Source organism: Branchiostoma lanceolatum, chromosome 6, assembly GCF_035083965.1.
Source record: "Branchiostoma lanceolatum isolate klBraLanc5 chromosome 6, klBraLanc5.hap2, whole genome shotgun sequence".
Taxonomy (NCBI): Eukaryota; Metazoa; Chordata; class Leptocardii; order Amphioxiformes; family Branchiostomatidae; genus Branchiostoma; species Branchiostoma lanceolatum.
Genome location: NC_089727.1, coordinates 10,306,345 through 10,327,396, shown reverse-complemented (window position 1 = coordinate 10,327,396; position 21,052 = coordinate 10,306,345). Strand labels below are relative to the sequence as shown.

Here is a 21,052-nt window from a genome sequence, read left to right as displayed (position 1 = left end):
TACATGATGAGGTCCTGGTGATAAGAGACTTTCAAAAAGGAAGTTGATGATCTGCAAAACTTTCGTGCTCGGCAGGAGACCTTGAAAACTTTGGTTGCACTCTAAAGACGGCCTTTCTTGTTGATAAAGACGTTCATCGAAAACTTACTAATATACAACGACATGCCGATAGTAAAATACAGGGAAATTGTATACCTATTAATTATATTCATTCTGCGTAGTATATGTAGAATTAGAATGGAATTCATGGCGTCAAATCTGACAGATTTTCGAATGTTTACATGTATCTTTTGCCTTCCGACCACAGTCTGAACAATAGCGACGGAACCCGATCTACACACAATCATCAGATGCACCGCGATGTTCAATAGATCTATCCCGGCGGCCCCGCCCACCGTTAGCAACACATGGAATACTTCGGTTAAAATGTATAAATGCAAACATTCCACTGAAGGACTGTCTCGGACAGCTGCTATCACGTGTTGGCAGGCCTGGCAGGTTTTTGGTGCATGACTGTTGCCGGCCAACATAGGTAACGTACATTATTATAAACCTTGCCTGTGTAACGTTAACAAATATCTGTGATCTTGATTACTTGCATGTCAAACTTTCGAGACAGTGAGTGTATCCCCAACACATTCTATGAAGAAAGCAAGGAGCTCAATGCCCCCCCCCTCCCCCATGGATGCTCACGGTTTAGATGTCTTCTGTAATTATAAACTATACGTCTAAGAGACGATGATAGCAAGAGTGCCTAGAATGTAGTAGGCATGTGCGATAGTTCTTTGTGGAATTCGCCGTGTATCATGGTGACATTGATGTCTGATAAATAGTACGTACGTGTTCTCAACAGACAAGTTGTCACTGCTCACATCACCCGATGCCTACCATGCTTTTGTAACATACAGTTAGAAAATAAACTATAACGACATTAACAGACGTTGGTTGACTTAGCACAGCACGCGTTTGGCAATGTTATAAAAGGTATCAAGCCATGTTGATGGCATTACTAATGACAATAGTCAAGGACACTCTATTTCAGTTGTAAAACGATGTACAATTTCAAAACAGTGGCTCTTTGTAGTAACCGTATAAGTAATATATCACTCAGGATATAGTCTTTGCATTATGATATTAGGACAATGATAAGTTGAGCTTGCCCGTCTGTAGATGGCCGGCCAGGTGTACAGCACAGTAAACTCAATGGTATTGTAAAAAAACTTCCCAGTCCTCTCAAACACCTCAAAAAAGATGAATTTTCTTTTGAGAGCACTAAGATTTATTCGGACATAACCCACGTTCTAGAGTTGCCATTTCACATAGCAGATTAGCGTCCAAATGATTGCACATTGATTTTAACTTGGTATGCAGGTCACGTATGGGAATTTTGAATGGATGGTTTCCTTACATGTAGCGATGTGAGCGGTGATTTCCATGGGGATGTCATTAGCTGTGCACACGTCATGACGTGTTATCGCCTCTATTGACAAAGCCTCACTCTCACGATTCTTTAAAACAATCAAAGATCGTTATCAGACACAGGATTACAGAGATAATCTAGCATTAATAATGGAACAAAAGCCATCATCTCACGTACCTTAAACCGGTTGATCAACTATATCTACGTTGTATTACTACAAGATGGCGTCATAGCATGCAACCCGTGTCGGTGAGTTTCAGCAAAAAGTTTAGATACCAGTACGAAAGACAAGGCTGAACTGGTTACTTTTTGAGGTGGTGGGTTAGAGCTTGTTTTCATCCTGATGACCTCTTACAAACACGTCTATGTATTTAGGATGTTGTAGTGTATACCAGTTCTTGTATCGCAGGCACATGATTTGGCCTAGCCAGTAGCCCGGACGTTTACTGATGATGACGCAAAGTGTCGTGAGTATGTCTCCTCCAACAAACAAACAAAAAAAGAGCAGTTTTAACAGACGGTAACTATACTCTGCATGTGACAGGGCTCTAGCCAGCCTGAAATTTATTTCCGTAAGCCCAAAATTTGTGTATAAACCTAACATATCGAGCGCCGAAGGCGCGACAATTCTAGGGGGGTCCGGGGGTATTCCCCCCCGGGAAATTTTGAAATCTAGAGTGCCATGTGAAACCTTCATTGTCCTCAATTCTTTAGAAACTGGTCTTGTTGCACAGGTTGATACAATGATTGCAAAAGTATTACGAAGATTGCTCAAACCTGGTCTACGATCGGTACGTGAGTACGAATGGAAGGTACGCCAGGAGCGTATTTCAAGACTGAAACAGGCTTTCTTATGAAAAAGCAACTTAATACATTAAGATTATATACTTTTTCAATAATCTTAAACATGAAAGTACATGTACGCAAGGTTAGACGAACATATCTGGAGAAGATTCGTCTCAAAATCTGATCAAGAAAATAAAACGTTAACATCCTACATTGAACGTCTAGGATGTGCATTGTTATCATAATTAGATCACAAGATCAAATTAGATGATAACGACAGAATGATACAACTGCACTACCCTCCACAAAGCGGGGGGGGGGGTACTCAGTATGTACAAGTACGTAAACTCATGCATCTCAATCGACCTTTCAACAGCTCCGGTCTGTGTTAGTCTACGGAGATCAACCTGTCACGTCGTTTCGTGGAGCTAAAAAGGTCAGGTAAGCCTGGCACGATCTTGAAGTCTTATTTTCAGCCTTTGACATCTATTTGTGTGGCTTGTTGTGATATTAACTCAATCTGTAGTATCGTGGGCTCACCGTGTCACCATGGTGTTGAAGTCAAAATACAGGACCTTTGCTTATCAGGCGGCGAACCATACCAGCTGTGTTAGGCTGTATTAGTATGGCCACTCTAGCCTTCAAGTTGGTAAGATCAAAGTCCAAATTGCCATCTGTGGCCTTGTTATAATTAGATCCGCCATGTTGTTTTTCCTTTTCAAAAATATTTTGTACCAGGACTTTCTGTATAGCAAGCATGTTATTTCTAGGCTGCTTTGGTTTTGTATCAACTTGTAATTTGTGTAGATGATTTTGTCATTTCCTTTATCGTTGCTTTCATTTGACGTTGATATGGTATGGCTGCATGGTACATTAAGACGTCAGTAGGCGATATGTTTCCCCTAGTAGAATGAATTAACAATAAACAATACTAAACAATATTGACATCCCTAGTGTTAACTCACTAGTCGTCAACTAGTCCTATTGATACTTGAAGCCTATTTGACCTTGTAGTGCTATATTTGTGGTCTTTTTAGCCTCGCAGGTAAATCTTTTACCCACGAGGACTTTATGATTGTAAGTACAAATACCAGCTGTTCCTACTTGGAAATAATCCCAATGCTGGAGAGAGAGGTATGTGCTTGGGCACATTTGTTGGAGAGGTTACCATGTCATGTTACATGAACCAAGGACTTTGTTTGAACTGCGTTGGTGTATTTCGCTACTTACGTCAATCAACAGTATTGTATAGACTTCAAAAGTAACATGGCAAAGGGAACCAATACATCACTTGCAAAGGTCATATTGAGCTATAAGATAGCGTATAAGATTCCATATACTTGCCTTGAATTTATCGCAACACCTTTTGTGCTGTGCAAGCGTTATTTTCTGGCCGATTATACGGCATTTAGGCACATTCACATTGACCTGACCTGCCATAGCACAGTCCCTATGGAGTATATGACGCACGTATAAGAGAATTTTCAAAGCCTTTCAACGCGACCTATGCACATATACATGTATTATACATTCGGCACTCAAGTTGGCGTGACAAAAAGGCGGCAATAGAGTAATAGACTGTGTTAATGATGAACTTTCTAGCGTCAAGGTCAACATGCTTAATGCAATGTCACTTTCTTTACAACCTATGCTAGCTTCAGGTACTAAGGCCAGACGGCTTTGTCAGGTAAACCGTTTGAAAAAGAAAAAGGCCTTCAAATTGTCCCCAAAATAGCAACCTTCTGCCTGAACATGGGATAAACCTATTCGCCCACAGACCAATGTTATGTTGTATTCAATCATATGATCATCGTTGCCTAGCAACCGTGGCGTAGTCAATTAGGATCGCAACAAGCTATTTTGTAAGGGGTGTTGACGCCCGGAGTGATGGAACGGACTACCTTCCCTCGCGGAAGGAAAAGAAAACTGTATAGAACTCTCGGCATGGCGTGCCGGCTGGGAAATTCGAAAAGCCTACACAGCTGTGCGTTATATTCCCTTTAATCTCAAACTTGCAGATGGTCTGTCTGTTTTATGACACTGTATGGTTAATGTTCCAGAAAATATACAACACATTAGCAACCCTCCTACGATTATTTGATGTTACATAAGTACCGCCCACCTCTTAACTTCATTGCCATTTGTGGCCAAATTTGGATCAACCGTTTATCTTTCCTAACGAGATTCTCGCCAACAGAAGTCTCTCCCGTTTGTTTCATATACAGGGGAAGCAGAACATCCATTTTGCTCGGAGCGTCATCTGCTGAATACACGCGGGACCTCTGCTCTTCTGTGGATTACGCGCGGACCTAAGTGCTTTTTACGCACGGCTTACTGATCTACCGAGAGAGCATACAATCGTAATGAGCCCGTCCGCCAACCGTGAACAGTGCGCACTGCGTCGCTTTCCTCGTTAAAAACGAGATTTTCCGCGGATAGCCCCGCGCGCTTTCGCCGAAGAGAAGATAAGTCGTTATCGACAGACCGTGGTATAACGGAACGGCCGATCTGGACATCTAAAACGATAGGAAACCAACTCATCGACCGCGCGACCGGACCATGAAATTTCATTTCCTTTCCGTACACTACGGTTCAACGAAGAAAACACAACAGTATCCCCCAGTGGACGTGGGTGCTGCAGCAGTGGTAGGGCTGCCATCCCTCTCAGGAGTTTCAACATCCACGGGACGCACGATCTTCAAGGTGACTTTTTAATCTGCGGAAGCGTGGAGGAATAATGCGGAAGAACGCGCTGCTCATCGTGGCCATGGGAAGGGCCTGACTTCGCCGATCTCCTAATGAGGGCCATTTGCATGAGGCACAGTTGCGCATGAGTCACCACCGTAATGAAATATAAATGTACAGGAATAAAACTGCGACGATCTGCGGAAAGGGATCCTTATCAACAGGTTGTGTTGGATACATGAGACGCATTCTTGTTGAATCTCGTTTTGAAACAGACATCAGCAAATCGTGACAAAACATGGGCTGTGGGGTCTCCATGAATGCCAGGATGTCCAAGTCAGAGAAAGGTAAGTTTTATTTCTAACTAAACGTCATGATGGTCTCGACTGAGTGCATTGTGCAAGTTTTCCTTTTGAAATAATTCCATTGACTATTTATTCTAAGATGTGGGGAAGTGAAATATCAAATGAAGACTTTTATTGTACGTTTTTCCCCTTCTGGGCTATGAGTACAAGTCACAACAAAGACATGTTTACACACAACACATGATAGGACGAATATTGCAGTCTAATCCATTGGTTCGGTTTCTTCTCGCTTCTTGGTAATATTCATCTTTATCAAAGCAGAGCTAATTGTCTCCAAACAATTGTATTGTGCCCTCTTCCCTAGCCTTACGCCTCCAGCAACATCACGACTCTCATGATGTTTGTATTGTACTTTGCAATTCAATTTGTCCGCACCGTAGGCTCAAGTAATGATGTGCTTTGAAAATGGATCAAACCATGTTCCGCACGGCACTTGGTATTGATGAATAAGAAATGAGGTTGTCATAATAACATACCAGCAAATGATCTAATGGGCGTTAGTACAGGCTGAATGGACTAATTGCTTTTGGTGGGTTGTCATCTTTTATAGTTTACGCTCCGTTTATTTATGAACATCAAAGATGAAAGGCGTTTGCGACCACAACACGTGTACAAAATAACCGCCGTGGCATGCCTCAGAGACGACAATTTGTTGCAAGGCTATTAACTCTGCGCGGTGAAAACCATTATGACTAATCAGAAAGATCGTTACATTAATCATACATATTACAGCTACTTACTCGATCGTTTGTTGATCAGTAGCTTGCCCGCACAGCGTCAGAACGGGTACATGGAAACGGCTAACGGCACGAAGGGCAAAGCCGTTGCTAGATATAAAATGAAGATCTCATGAGCAATGTCCGTGGATACGGGTTCCGGTTATATCATACTTCGAATTTTATTGAATCTCTCTTACCATCAAAATATCTAACATAACATACGCATGGCAGTCATGTACCTACAGTATCTACATGCTGTGCTGAACTAAGCGAGTGTTGAGTACAAATATACAAAAAATAGTAACATTTTAGCGTATTTTGAGAATGTTGTATTGAAGCTACACAAAAACGTCGGATATCGATTTGGCAGACAGGATAATAATAATAAGGAATAGGAAAATGACGCACAATGGAAATAATATCAATATAACTCTACCATAAAGTTATTTGCTAAAAACAATAGAGTTAAGGGTGAATATAAACTATAATATTGAAGGAGTCCCGGTAACACCAATGAAGTAGAAATATTGTATACTCGCCAAGACGCCAACAGTCTGTCAGATATCACTTGTTCACATTCATATGTAAAAAGATCAACCAATCAATGCCAAATCATTCCATTAATCAGTAGGCAGATGATTGTGTTAATATCACGTAAGGAATATTATCTAAAGTCAGTATGGATCAATTATGGATCGATCGTAATGGTCGTATATCCATTTTCTTTGGAAGCTCTGCAATTCTAATGATATGAGGACTGTGATATCCTTACAACATTCCGAACATGCGCACAATTCCCCAGCTGCTTCTGACGTGTGTATCACTCTATGGCAAAAGGTTAATGAGCACCATGGGAACATTCCCGGCCTCAAACCGTGAAACCAAGTGCTTCAAAGACACTTTCCTCGCCGGCTGGTTTTGACATTCGACTCGCAAATCGTCGCTGACTTTACGGAAATAGATGAGTTAATGTTGTTTTCCAACCTAGATATTCGGCGTCAGATTGAACTTTGAATTGATGTCCAAAAAAAGATTCTTAATTAGAAACGAAAGTAATCATAGATATTTCATAAAAATGATAAACGTATTTCTTCAGACATATATTTAAACCATAATCATTATGATAAATATGTAAACATACTAGTTCTGTTTTGAGGCTTGTGGAAGCAAGCATTACCACTTGCAGCTGAATGCACTACTACTCATTTCTCGCTTATTCATTCGCTTGGCCTAATGGATCAGAGTGCTGCAGTTCGATGTGTGCGGTGACAAGTGAGTATCGGCGAACACACAACAGCAGACAGTTAGTTGCCTCCTTGTACAATGGAAGGCTTTGTTTTTGGTGTGTCTGGATGTTTGTGTTCTTGTGTGTCCGTATATGTATCTGAATACACTGCCAGTAGAGTGGCCACGGCAGAAAGTGAGTGGGAATATGGTATCACAGCAAAGGCCAAACTTACGGGAGTGTCAGGAAATAGAGTTCAGAGGCAGTAGAATTATTCTTATTCCTGGCTATTCATAACATGTGGAACAATGGTACTCAATACTAACGTCATTCAAGCAACTGGATAAGTGTTGAACAGGCCAGACGGCTTCTATGTGCTCTTAAATCCATTGATGTTTCTGAAATCCGTTGATGTTTCTTAAATCCGTTGATTGACAAAACCTTCGAACGGTAAAAAGAAACAGGTTCCAGCTTTTGCAATTTCAGCATTTCCACTGTCTTTCGTCAGTGACTGAACAGAATCTGAAGTTCAACAGGTCTTGAAACAAAACTATTAAACGTTGTGTGAAAAATCTGCTGTCTGAAACGTTTGGCGGCCGTTTTCAAAACTCATCCAGTTGCTTGAGTATTGGGTATCTCATTACCTGGATGTCTTACCTTCATCCATGTATGTGGAATGATGAGTCTGAAATCGTTTTGATACAGCGATAAAAGCGGCGATCCTCATCCAGAGATGGTATCGCCGCTACCTGGCCCGCCTGGAGGCACGGCGCATGTGCACATGGAGAATCTTCCAAAGCATAGAGTACCACAACGAGCAGGACCAACTCAAGGTACGTGTTTACTGGCATGTTACCTGTGTAATGGTGGTAAGTACAAGTACACAGTCTGATACACTGATGAAAACCAACGAATGTACCATCAATGACGTGTTCTAAATATCAGTTAGAAATGCCCGAAAAGCAATCTTCCCATTGATAAGATTCACTTCAACCTGTGCATTTCTACTGTATTACTAAAGTCACTCGTTGACTACCGAATCACTAGACTGATAGTGGCGACAGAAATCTCGATTCTGAAGATTTGTTGAGGGAGAAAGGTGAAATATTGGTTGCAAACGCATACGTGTATTTCAGTTACAACGAGGTTATTTTTTCAGTGCCGTTTGTTTGTGCCTCCGCGTGTGTGTGTGTGTGTGTGTGTGTGTGTGTGTGTGTGTGGAACATAAACAGAAAATGTCTTGGTGCCATACAGTCTTGAAACTTTTGTATAATGATTTAGATAGGAAACAGTTCTGTGGTAGCGTTTCTTTAAGCTTTATAAGACACATAACGTAAAACAACGGTTTGTTTCAAAACCCTTTACAAAGAAACTGTGCCTGGGTGATCTTACATACGTTGTCACTGATAGATTTTCTATTTTGCAGCTACATAATTTCTTCATTGATATGATGGATCATATTGGAGACCCTGGTGAGTGAAATAACTACTATTGCGTCTACTACTGGTTCTTTCTTCAGTCAAACTGCTTTTATAGTGTTCTTTTTCAATGCCATTGTGAAAAGATATACGTTTGAATATAGTTGTCCGATGTTATTTCTGTCTCTAGGACCTGTTCAAGAAACCCAGGAGAGGTCTCGGTTCCCGGTCTTGTTACAGGAGGACTTGACAACAGGTCAGACATCTCATAAAATATGATATTTCATATATGTGCATGTATTCGAGGAATGTGATAAAGTTAATACTGGATTGTAGTGTGAAGTTCGAAAAAGTAGAATTTTCAATCCTATACCCGAGGGCCTGGCCACTTTCGTCGTAGGTCGTCGTACGATTTTGTTGTCGCAGGATTAACCAGTAGGCTGTGACAGAACCATCAGCCCACGAGGATCTAAGATGGCCTTGTCGGTAACATGGCAGCTGAATGTTGTACGACATATTCACGACTACCCCCAACAGTCCTACGACGATCGTGAACGATCCCTTAATGAAAGAGGTTTTTCTAGATTCTACTTGAAATAGATATGTTATTTCGATTACGAACGTTAAATGCTTAAATATTCAACTTAGTCAACAGTTCCTCGTGCAATGCATTTTTTGCTCATCCAAGTACTTTGATCTGAGCAGGTGTCAAGGGAACTGATAAAGAATCAGAAGAAGACGTGGCATCAGAGTACGAGAGCATCTCAGTTCCTCCCGAGTATACAGGTCTGAGACTTCACTTCCCACTGACTGTAACACAGGTGACACAGATGGTCGAGTACTTTCGAGAAAAGAAGGTAGGTGTCATCGTTTCAGTGCAGTTTTGTTGCAAAACAACTAGGTGATGAATAAATGAACATAAGGGTATTGTTTGAGCTTTGTTCTAACACACAGGAAACACCCCGAATTTTAATCGATCTCGCCGACCTTCATCAGACGTCTGATTCACTGCGCTGATTTTCCGGAATCCGGAAGCGTGATAACGTCAGGAGTGAAGCAAAGGGGAAGACGGAACCTAACACCGTCACGATTCAGAGAGGGTTGGTGGGCCCTGATGTAGACTACACCCCCCCTCACAATGTAGTCCTGCTCCGTATCCAAAATGCGCACCTTTGATTCACTCCTGACGTCATCAGGCTCAGTCCGGATTCCGGAAAGTCAGTGCCGTGAGCAGACATCTGATGAAGGTCAGCGAGATCGACATGATGAGTGTTTCCTTTGTGATGGAACAAAGATCACATTGTACAACCATGGACTCTGCCAGCACAGAAGAGCTTTCATTCGAAGTGCATTGTTGATTGATTGGAATTAACTCTAACATAGCAGTATTATATAGCGCGTACATCAAACAATGTTTTGTTTCTTTCTTGAAGGCTCTCCATGCCCGGTATGCGATTCAACTTCTACATGAAGCACGCAAGCGCCTGAGGCTCATGGGTAACATAAACAAAGCAACCACCGGAGTATTACACGAAATAACTATATGTGGTACGTAGTGCATTACATATCTTCTTGAGAAATGAGAAAATAGTATCCAAATGAATTATACATTGCTGCCATCGCACATTTTCTGGTGGAGAAAAGTCATATCCAAATCACTCCAATATCAGTGTGTGACAATGATGTATGTACTTTATACGAGTACGTTTTGTTTTCTTTCCATACATGAAACACCATTAACTTACTGGCTTTCAGGCGATCTACATGGCAGTCTGGACGATCTCTTCGTCGTGTTTTACAAGGTAAATATCAACACATTTGGGTAGTTCTACTTACATTTACCTGAACTCCGCATGCCTCTGCAGTCAGCAGCAAGAAGGCGAATAACCCTTTGTCGCTCTTCCGTCAAGTACAGATTCTATATATATATATATGCTTGTCTATACTGCTCTTAAATCCGTTTATGTGATGGACAACACCATCAAACAGAAGAAACAGGTCCCAGCTTTTGCAATTTCGGTGTGTGTGTGTGGGGGGGGGAGTTATTACTTTAAAGTTGTCGACTCAGAGAGGAGCTGTGCATTTGTGAATATAAAGATGATCATAGTAAACGGATAGGATATCAGATGATCTTTTCCGTTATATTTTTTCTAGAATGGTCTCCCTTCTCCTGAGACGCCGTACGTCTTTAATGGTGACTTCGTGGACCGTGGGCCTCACTCCGTGGAAATAGCGTTACTTCTACTGGCATTCCTCTTAGTTTATCCGTACCAGGTTTTTCTGAACAGGGGAAATCATGAAGACTATAACATGAATCTCAGGTATAGTCAGTCAGATTTTATTTTCTCTTTACTCAAGCAAGTGTTGCATGATATAGCAGAACATGGATTAGTTTCTAAGCAGTTCCAATAAAAAAGGTGCACCAGTTGAAATTGGGATAACATTCAGTTACGTATGACTGTCCCACACGGTCTCTGGCTGGGTTTACACATGCATTTCCAAGGACAGTCGGAGTGTGTTCCGAGTGTACTCCAAGCCTTGGAATACGCTTGGGTCTCACTGAAGCACACTCAGAGTGTGCTCCGAGTACTCTGAAGATACTTGGGAACGCGTGTGTAAACCGGGCCTTTGTCACGGCTATAACTATACCTCTTGTCAGATGCATCTTTGCAGTGGGAAGTATTTGTGTAATACCTTTGCTATCCACTAGTCACGATGACAGCATATCATCAGGCACTGAGCACGTAACAAAGTGGTTTGGCATTTCAGTCGTGACTTTGGCATTACAACTTTGGCCGATACTAGATAACAACTTAGCCCTCAGCCGATACCCCAGCATTACACATCGTTTTATCCTTTAATGTACATCCAACTTAATGTGCTTTCCAACTTAGCGTTAATCTACTGGAGATCATTGTGTAAGGAATGACAGATTTTAATCCTTACACTACCAGAAGATGATATGTTAAGTAAAGGTATTATAGGTAGATTCACTAAAAGCTTCACGTAGTTTGTCTACAAATTATCATCAAAATGTCAAACTGGTAAGAAATAAAATATCAACATGTTCCTATTTGTTCCAGATACGGGTTTATCAAGGAGATTATTATAAAATACAAGGTAAGTTATATAGGAATGAATATTCATTGAGTTCGATCTTTTTGAGGATTCTTTCTGATGATGTTTGTGAAATTCTGACAGCTACAGAGACATTCTGACAGTTTTGCTACCTTTGCTGGCCGTATATATGAATAGTTTCTTTGATGTTCCGTTGCAGAAAAATGCGTCAGTGCTGGTGAAACATTTCAGAGATGTCTTCAGCTGGCTGCCACTTGCTACGATCATTGATAAAAAGATTTTTATAGCTCACGGTGGAATCTCAGATACAACAGACCTCGAATGCATCGCTACCCTTGAGAGACATAAGGTACGATCTCTCACGCATTCTGTAACTTTGGACATCAACTTCTAGTCTGTAACTCTTGAGTTGGTCATCGTCCAAGCGTCTGGAAATAAACTAAAGTCAAACCTGTACATAAGGACCACCTGGCCAATGTGACTACTTTTTGGTGGTCTCTCGGATAATTTTATCCATTGACACAAGTATTGTCTATAGTATAGTATAATCCTGTCTATAGTGTAGTATAGTGAACACCTGTCCACAAAGAGCATGTTTTCTCGCCCCATAAGTGGCCTTCTTGGGCAGATATGACTGTACTCTATGACATATAGTTTCTATTACAAGAGCTCCATTGAATTCAACTTCTACTTTGTCTCCTTGGCTTTGGTCTGAAACGAAACTGCTGTAGGGTTCATCGTCTATTTTGTAGGAACATCTTGAACGAAATCTGTGTAGAAATTGCAACCACCTGGTTCAATATATCACTAAAGAGGTACAATCATCATCATACGACGGAATTTCTGCTATTATCCTCTTTGTTTTCAGTATATAACAGTCTTAATGCCACCAAGTTGTGACGAGGACCCGTTAGGCATTCTGACTGGCAGAGAGAGAATAGATCTGGAATGGAGACAGGTAAGTTAAAATCACTATGACATCGCTATGTACATACAGTAGTGAGGTTGTTGAAACTATCATATACTTTTGAATTGCATCACTGAAACTCAAATCTATTAAAAAAAACATATACCACACACATGGAATTCATTGCTTCATATAGTTTAGTGAACAATGAACACATTTCTATCCAACCTTCGATGGTCGGCTGCATTTTGTCCCATTTTAACGCTTTAATACTTTAGTTAGCAGGATGCCTCTGAGCAACGACGATACAGTCCTTCTTTGGTCAAATGGTATCTGAAGATGTCGAACGACAAATACACTTATCTCCGTGGGCATTAATGAAATGATTAGATACAATGTAAAGTATGCGTAAACTTGACGTAGTGTGCGCAGTGCAGTGGTAAGTGACCCTGCCTTTGGACCCTGAGGTTAGGAGTTCAAACCCCGGCTACTGTCGCTCAACCGGCATGCATGCTACTGGAAAGGGCCTCGGTCCATATACGACGAAACTCTAAGCCATGGTCCACTGTCCATTGTGCTTGTCGGAAAGAACTATGGGAATTTCGCACAATGCACCTGTAAATACTGTACATAGAGTCTGTACTTCTCTGTCACGACCAGTGGAGGGATACCTCTCTAGTGAGATCAATGGGTCCAAATCACTTTTACTTTCACCCTTGTTTACTCTGTAGGTTCTTGACCTATTGTGGAGCGACCCCCGCGGGAAGCTGGGATGCGGGCCCAACACGTTCCGAGGGGGCGGATGTTACTTCGGTCCTGACGTCACCGGGAAGTTCCTCAAAGAAAACGACATGCAACTCATCATCAGGTCACATGAGTGCAAGTACGAGGGATATGAATTCACCCACAATGGCCAGGTGCGGTACATCGCATTATGATAACAAGGACCAATGCCGTACTGATACCTCATTACCTCCATGTTTGAAGGTTTTGTTTTCGGTGTCGTCTAGATGTTTGTGTTCTTGTGCGTTCGTCTGGATGTTTGTTCTCTTGCATGTTCTCTAGTTATTTGAATACACTGTCGGTATGGCGAGTAGCAGGAAGCGAGTGAGAAGATGGTGTCACCGAAAAGATCAGACTTGACACTATCACAGAAACTGAATCAGCAATTAGTCGGGCCCATATACCATATAAACAGGCTGAAGCCTTACGCACCAAAGTAGCCACCACTCTGAAAGTCTCTAAACCCCCTTCTAGCAACATCACCCGGGAAGAACAAACTGCGCTCAAGGATTTGGCCACTAATCAAGACATAGTGATCCTTCCCGCGGACAAGGGCAGATGCACAGTAGTCTTAGACAGAGAACAGTATGACAGAAAAGTTCAAGACCTATTAGCGGACAAAGACACATACAGGCCCTTGAAAAAGAACCCCACAAACAAGTTCAAAAAGGAAATCCATAAAGCTCTCGAGAAATTGAAAGATGACGAGTTTCTGGACCAGGCCACCTATTTCAAGCTCAATCCCAATACAGAACAACCCCCAGCATTCTACGGCCTTCCCAAAATCCACAAACCCGGTGTCTCTCTACGACCCATAGTATCCGGTATAGGATCTGTCACTTATAACCTAGCAGGTCATCTGGCTAAGATCTTGGGACCGTTGGTGGGAAAGTCTCAACACCATGTACAGAATAGTGCAGACTTCGTCCAAAAAATCAAAGACATCACTGTAGCAGAAGATGAAATCATCACTTCATATGATGTGTGCTCGCTTTTCACTTGCATGCCCCCTAAGGAGGCAGTATCGGTTGTTAGGGAAGCCTTGCAGGCCGACGACACACTTGCAGATAGAACCAAACTCTCTGTGGACCACATATGTGAACTGCTAGACCTCTGCCTAGGGTGCACTTATTTCACTTACAAACAACAGTTTTTCCAGCAAGTGCACGGCTGTGCTATGGGATCACCGGTATCGCCCATTGTGGTGAACCTGTATATGGAGAAGTTTGAGAACAAAGCCCTCAGCACTTTCAATGGCCCTCCCCCAGCAAACTGGTTTCGCTATGTAGACGACACTTGGTGTAGGCTAAAGAAGAGAGTAGCTGATGACTTCTTTGACCATATTAACCAGGTAGATGACAACATCAAGTTCACACAGGAGTCATGTCAAAACAACATGCTCCCCTTCTTAGACACCAAAACCATCATAGAGAAGGATGGCAACCTTCAGTTCGAAGTGTACAGGAAACCGACCCACACTGATCAATATCTGGCCTTTGATTCCCATCACCCTTTGGAACACAAACTAGCAGTGATTAAAACTCTCTTCCATCGAGCAGACAATGTCATTACCTCAGACGAAGCAAAAACAGAAGAACACAAAATTGGACCTTCAACAAGGCCCTCAAACCTTCTGACCAGTCTAAGAAAACACCTAAGTGCAGACCATTGACCAACAGGAACAAGGTCAACATTACCATTCCCTACGTCCAAGGAGTATCGGAAAAACTCAGACGTATCTTCCAAAACTTCAACATTGCCACTAACTTCAAACCTCACTCAACTCTCAGGCAGAAACTAGTCCATCCAAAAGACAGGCCTGAAAAAGGCATCAAAGCCAATGTCATCTACAAACTGAAATGTGAGGAACCGAACTGCAATAACATGTACATTGGGGAGACAAGTCGACCACTAAAAGAAAGGTACAAGGAACATTGCAGACAGAGCGCTAACCGCTACTCCTCTGCCATTTACCACCATCTAAAACACAACCAGGGACACTCATTCAATCTCGAATCCACGGACATCCTAGATCGTGAAGAACGCTGGTTCGAACGGGGAATTAGAGAAGCAATAAATGAGAGGATGTACAACCCCGCCCACAACAGGAAAGGGGGTCTACGCGTTCAACTTTCAGGCACCTGGGATAATGCACTGCCCACCACCCCCCACCCCCGGACAAGCAACATTTAGTTACTGTACTAGAACAACAGTAGCTAATTGAACTATTGGCATAAACTTTGTCTTGAATTAATCTTCTTTTTAAAGACTACTTCAAGACATCCTAAATTGTCTTTACCTCATTAACATATCTATTCAGAGTTTTGGTATAAAACCTGGTGTTCTCAGTCCTATCGTTAGTCACTGACGAAAGACAGTGGATACTGTCTGAAACGTCTGACTGTTTCAAAATCTTATCCAGTTGCTTGAGTAATTATTTTTGGCGTATCTTATTACCTGGATGTCTAACCTTCATCAACGTTATACAGGTTTAGTTAAATGTGCTACTGACAACAGACTGACGCTACATAATGAACACATCTCGCCCCTCCACTCTTCATGCACAAAGGTCCTGACCATATTTTCTGCGTCCAACTACTACGAAGAGGGGAGTAACAGGGGCGCCTATGTAAAGATCGGCCCGGACCTGCAGCCCCGCCTGGTACAGTACATGTGCACGTCGTTCCACACGGAGAAGGAGATGGCGTTGTCCCAAAGGTCTGAAAGGTGCTAGCATTACGTACTTTAGATGTTACTAGTAACACGCACATCTATTAGTGAAACCTGTGCTGTAATCAATTGCCATCTCAATTTTGACCATTTGTGCCCATCATTTTACGTTGTTCATTTCCCAACAAAGCACTTATGTCGTTTCTTCATCGTTTTCACAAGTGTGCTTTTACTCATTACTAAACCATCATGTTATATACATTATCGTATCCTATGCAATGGCCAAGTGAGTAGAGTTTTCGCCTTGCACTCGGTAGGTAATGAATTCGGTCCCCAACCGAATCATACCAAAGACTTAAAATGGTACATACAACATTTGGGAGTATGGTAGTTGAACACAGAAGCCGCTACCAGTGAACTAGCCCCCTGCTGTAGTGATTGCACAAAGTTGTGCGGCCAAAGGACTATTGGAACGGAGATGGGCACCGCCCGATGCACCATCTGGAGTCAGGAGGACATCAACTTAACTTATGATTAATATATTATAGATGTAACAATATCCGTAAAATTATTATAAGATCATAATTATCTGACGATGTTGTGTTTGCCCAACACTCCAGACTCAGCATCATTGAAAAGGCTGCTATCGTGTACCTGAAAGAGGAATGCTATGCAAACAAAACTGCTCTCATGGAGGCCTTCCGCCAAATGGACCCCTCAGATAAAGGTGAACATGACTTTCAACTTGTGGTTTCTTGTTTATTGTTTTGGCAAATCACGTTATTGTGTTGTCATTGATGTCACATTGATCTGAAGCAAAGTAGGAGTGTCATTTTTACACAAACATTGAACTTACCCAAATTTTCGACTGTCCAACTCCAGTTGTCTTTGTCTATCTGCTTAACGTGACGTCACAAAAGCGGTGGACTGCCCATTCCTTGACAAAGACTTCAGTTGGACAGTTGAAAATTTGTGTAAGGACAATTTTTGTGTCGGGAATTACAGTTCAGCTTTGATTCGGAATGATTTCTATCAACACAGATGAACTTTCAAGCCATGATTTCACATCGAAATGCTCATGTAGCAAAATTACGACAGCCCAACCCCAGTCTTTGCCAAGTCTTTGTCTATCTGCAAATTATGACGTCAGAGAAACGACGGATTTCTCACTCCTTCAAAAAAAACTGGAGTTGGTCAAACTCCAGTCTTTCAGAAGGAGTGAGAAATCCAGTGGAAAATGTGGGAAATTACAGTTCAACTTTGCTTCAGAATGATTTCTACGAACACATTCAAGCCGCATCATTTTACGGCGAAATGCTCATGTACCAAATCTTTACAACAACCTGTAGGTGTGATAACATTACGTAATTGGATCAAGACGATGACGTCAGTTCTGAACTTGGACCTTCCATGGAGGGCTCTGAAGAACCAGCTGGTGACCACACCGGATCGAGATTTGGTTTACTACAAGAGTCTTTTTGAAACGTTCGCTGTGTCACACAGATTTAAGGAGGTGAGACCGTTACTGCATGCTCCAGAACATACGTTGACGACTTTTAATGGAAATAACGTAAAGCATAGTTTTAGAAACCATTTTCAACTTATAACGTTATGATGCATTCGCTACATAAAACTTAACAGAGCTTTAAGCTTGTTTTTGAGCGGTCCTTAATTCAGAGGTTTCTTGACTTGACATATGACGAGCGTGCAAGTGACTATTTTTTTCTTCTTCAATTCCATGCCATGCCAGACCAGTTTTACTGAGGCTATGTACAGATGTCGTCATGAACTGGAGACGATTTTCAGAGCCATGGACAAGGATAACTCAGGTAGTCCTCTACATTTGTACACTTCAAACCTTCAAACATAGAATTGACAACATACTAGAACGTTTGAATACTGATGCATATGGTATTGTGTCTTTTACATTATGTTTTGGAATTCTGTTTTACATCAATCACCCAACCCCCTTGTGACAAACAAATATAAAAAGATATGTTCATGTCATTATTGTCGTCGTAAAAATGGAGGTATTGTTTTCGGTTTGTTTGTCTTGGTGTGTGTCCAAGTTGTTCCCGCTGGCCAGGGTCCAAGGTGGCAGGATGTGATGCGCAAAACGGTGTAACTGGAGACTTGCAGGATGGGAAGTCTGGTTTGACCCGGCCGCGGGTCCAAAGTCCCACAGGAAAGGCAGGAAGATGCATAGACAGAATTAGCAAGAAATTCACAAGAATCAGTAAAGCACTAAATATTCACTAAAATTAGATATTTCACAGGAGTGTGAGTTCTTCGATTTCTTGTTCAGGGTTTATTTCCATGGACGAATTTGAAGAGTCCTGCCACATACTGTCCCAACACATGAACACGCCGCTCCCTGATGACGTCATCAAGGACATGGCGTACAGCATGGACTTCAACCACGACGGCTGCATCGACTTCAACGAGTTTCTTGAGGCCTTCCGATTGGTCGATGGAGATTTCAAACGGCCATGTTCGGAGGATACGTAGGGTGGTGATATAGGCCCGATTTACACACGCGTTTTTAAGTCGACTCAGGACTGTGCAAGGGGGAACCTGGGACACACAATTAGCGTTTTCTAGTAGGAAAACTCCACAAACCACAATGGACGGTACAGATGGTCTATATTAATAACATTAGAAATATTGAGAAAAACAACAGCAACATTATGTAAGAAATTTGAGTATTATGGGGATACAGATAATTGGGGTGTTTTTTAAAACAGAAAGAAATCTGTAACAAAATGTGGAAATATTTTTGCTTCATGCAACCGACTAATTTTTTTTATTACACGGTTGTCAGTATTTCGAACAAAATGTATTGAAAAACTTTCGTACTCTCATGATAGAGTGTAAGAATATACAGAATATCTTAAGAATATATTTCTGTCCGAAGAAAGATTTCTAGATATCTCACACCATCTATGGAATGAAAAGCTATACACCTGTATCTGTTTTACATAATGCAAAGCTGCTAGTCTAAGATGGAACAAGCTAGTTAAATTTACCATTTCAAGTAGGCTTTAAGTCTATTGAATGTTACAGTAATAGATTATTTGTGTAAGGATAGACTTAGAAGACACCAACGTTTGACTTATCACAGCAAAGTTGTATATTTGTTGATGATGAAGAACAAATATGTGTACTGTAAAATGGATTTGAAAATTATTAATCAGGCCATGTTGATTTGATTACATGGATGACATCCTCTTGGGACCCCAAAACTGATGCGAGCGTGCGAAAAAAAACGTTTGCCAAAAAAAGTTACCTTTATTATGAAATCTACGTCAGGAAGGATGAACAAAACTTTACACACAGAGTACTGTATACCGAAATATAGGTTCTTCATTTTTGTTCTTTCAAAACTTCTTCTTCGACTTTGGAATTGACTTTGGTATTCTACAGAATTAACATCCGTTTTCCGAAATATTCATTTGCAATGTACAGAGTAGGCAGACCTTGCGAGAGCTGTGCATGTCTGTAGCCGCATCAGCTTCTGATGCTTGCAAATTTCAGCATGTATTTTCTCATTTTGTAGCGTTTTTACGCTCTGCAGTATGGCCGAAATTTTTTTTTTTTTAAACGGAGGAAAATTAATGTACACGTGGATGTCATCCATATAATCAGATCAACATGGCCTTATAAGGGTATTGCTACAGCGATGACATGTCATTTCTGTCGACATAATTTGTATGTCAAAACTGTGATTTGAACCCTTTCATATCTCAATAACATAGCTGGATGTTGTAGAGGTCGTTCTTCCATTGCATGTTACTTAGTTTCATCCAGTACAGCATTCAAGAAACAAGTGTTTTATTTTCATATTGTCAAATCCTACACATCGTGATTGTTAAGTTTGCAGTTGGTAAACATGTGAAAAATCCAAAGTGAACATTCGTTCTTCTTGTAATCCAATCAAACGTTGCCATGTGCTCGTAGCCATTCGTAATTGAAGAAACCATTGTATGAGTCATGTAAGAAAACGACAGCCTGAAATGAAACCAGGCAAAGCCAGTCCTTTCATACATTTTGTACTTTGAATGTGAACATGAAAAAAATACAAGCTTCACCGGTTACGTATAAAAGTGATTCAGTGGTACGATTTGCTTGAAAAATTCACAATGTGATGAATGACATCAAACCTGAGTCTCGGCGGGCTTGTCGCTCTGAATGATGGAACAAGTCACGGTAGACAAAGGTAGACAATAGACACATCCCATGACACCATGCGATTGTAGTAAATAACGACAGCTGGTGACTGTATGCAAAGACATGCATGCATTCATTCATTCATTCAATTAAAAAAGATGCTATTTGTCTTAAGCATGTAACAGTTTGACCTTTTCCAACCTCTCTCAGGATTACAGTGATCAAAGAGTTGTGAGTCCTCCCCCGTCCTCCCGAAACCTTTGTTCGGTGTGTATTCCGTCCTCTTTCGTCTTTAGAATACCACGTGCTTGTAGCATTTCTGTCAGCTGGTTCCCGCTGTTTTCCACCCGCGCCTTGAACTCGATTTTAATGCCGGAGAATTTTCTCTCCGGGGTCTCCTGCCTCTCCGGAGTGCCCTCTTCCTCACTCTCCTCTCCGAAGTACATTTCTGCTTCACCCGTACTGCTTGCACTGGAATCCGTATCATTTTCGTGGTCTTCATCCACAGTGTCGTGCGTTTGCTCTGTTTCGTCATTCCTATAGCACATTTCCTCGCAAGCCTCGGTACCTTTCTCCGGGACATTTTCCTGAGTCGCAGCAAAGCTCTCAGCGTCTCTCCTTTTCAAAGTCTCCGGGCAGGGTATGTATCTATCCCTGTGGCCTCTGACTCTTTTCTCCTTCAGACTATTTGCAATGTATTTTGATTTTCTGCAACACCCAAAGCACGCGTTGCCCATATTGTTCTCCTTCAGAGTCTGTCAGACTCTGTCTTCCCAGTGATCTCCACAGATGAACTTTAATTTCCTCCCCTCGACCCAGTGGGCACTGC

At 41.6% G+C, this 21,052-nt stretch overlaps 1 protein-coding gene across 4 annotated transcripts; it reads left to right on the top strand.

Annotated features, from left to right (window-relative positions):
• The first annotated feature begins 1,630 nt into the window (after positions 1–1,630).
• Positions 1,631–20,163, top strand: LOC136437328 (serine/threonine-protein phosphatase with EF-hands 2-like). Of its 4 annotated transcripts, none has more exons than XM_066431881.1 (19): positions 1,635–1,669; positions 2,583–2,642; positions 4,432–5,238; positions 7,906–8,033; positions 8,627–8,672; positions 8,809–8,874; positions 9,324–9,475; positions 10,052–10,166; positions 10,374–10,420; positions 10,773–10,939; positions 11,702–11,738; positions 11,896–12,045; positions 12,565–12,654; positions 13,335–13,520; positions 15,956–16,104; positions 16,677–16,783; positions 17,406–17,569; positions 17,807–17,885; positions 18,362–20,163. In XM_066431881.1, the coding sequence occupies exons 3-19, from the start codon at positions 5,190–5,192 to the stop codon at positions 18,562–18,564; spliced, it is 1,935 nt and encodes a 644-aa protein (XP_066287978.1). In that variant the 5' UTR covers positions 1,635–1,669; positions 2,583–2,642; positions 4,432–5,189; the 3' UTR covers positions 18,565–20,163. The 4 variants fall into 4 exon arrangements, with proteins under 4 accessions (XP_066287977.1, XP_066287978.1, XP_066287975.1 ...); XM_066431878.1 differs by having other exon boundaries at positions 15,956–16,113; XM_066431879.1 differs by having other exon boundaries at positions 2,583–2,647; positions 15,956–16,113.
• Positions 20,164–21,052: the final 889 nt, after the last annotated feature.

Bases quoted from the DNA above. Each gene is read 5' to 3' on its own strand.
- LOC136437328 (XM_066431880.1), top strand. From the start codon at position 5,190: ATGGGCTGTGGGGTCTCCATGAATGCCAGGATGTCCAAGTCAGAGAAA. The intron at 8,673-8,808 runs GTGAGTGAAATA...TTCTGTCTCTAG, and splicing joins GGATCATATTGGAGACCCTG to GACCTGTTCAAGAAACCCAG. The intron at 8,875-9,323 runs GTCAGACATCTC...TGATCTGAGCAG, and splicing joins ACAGGAGGACTTGACAACAG to GTGTCAAGGGAACTGATAAA.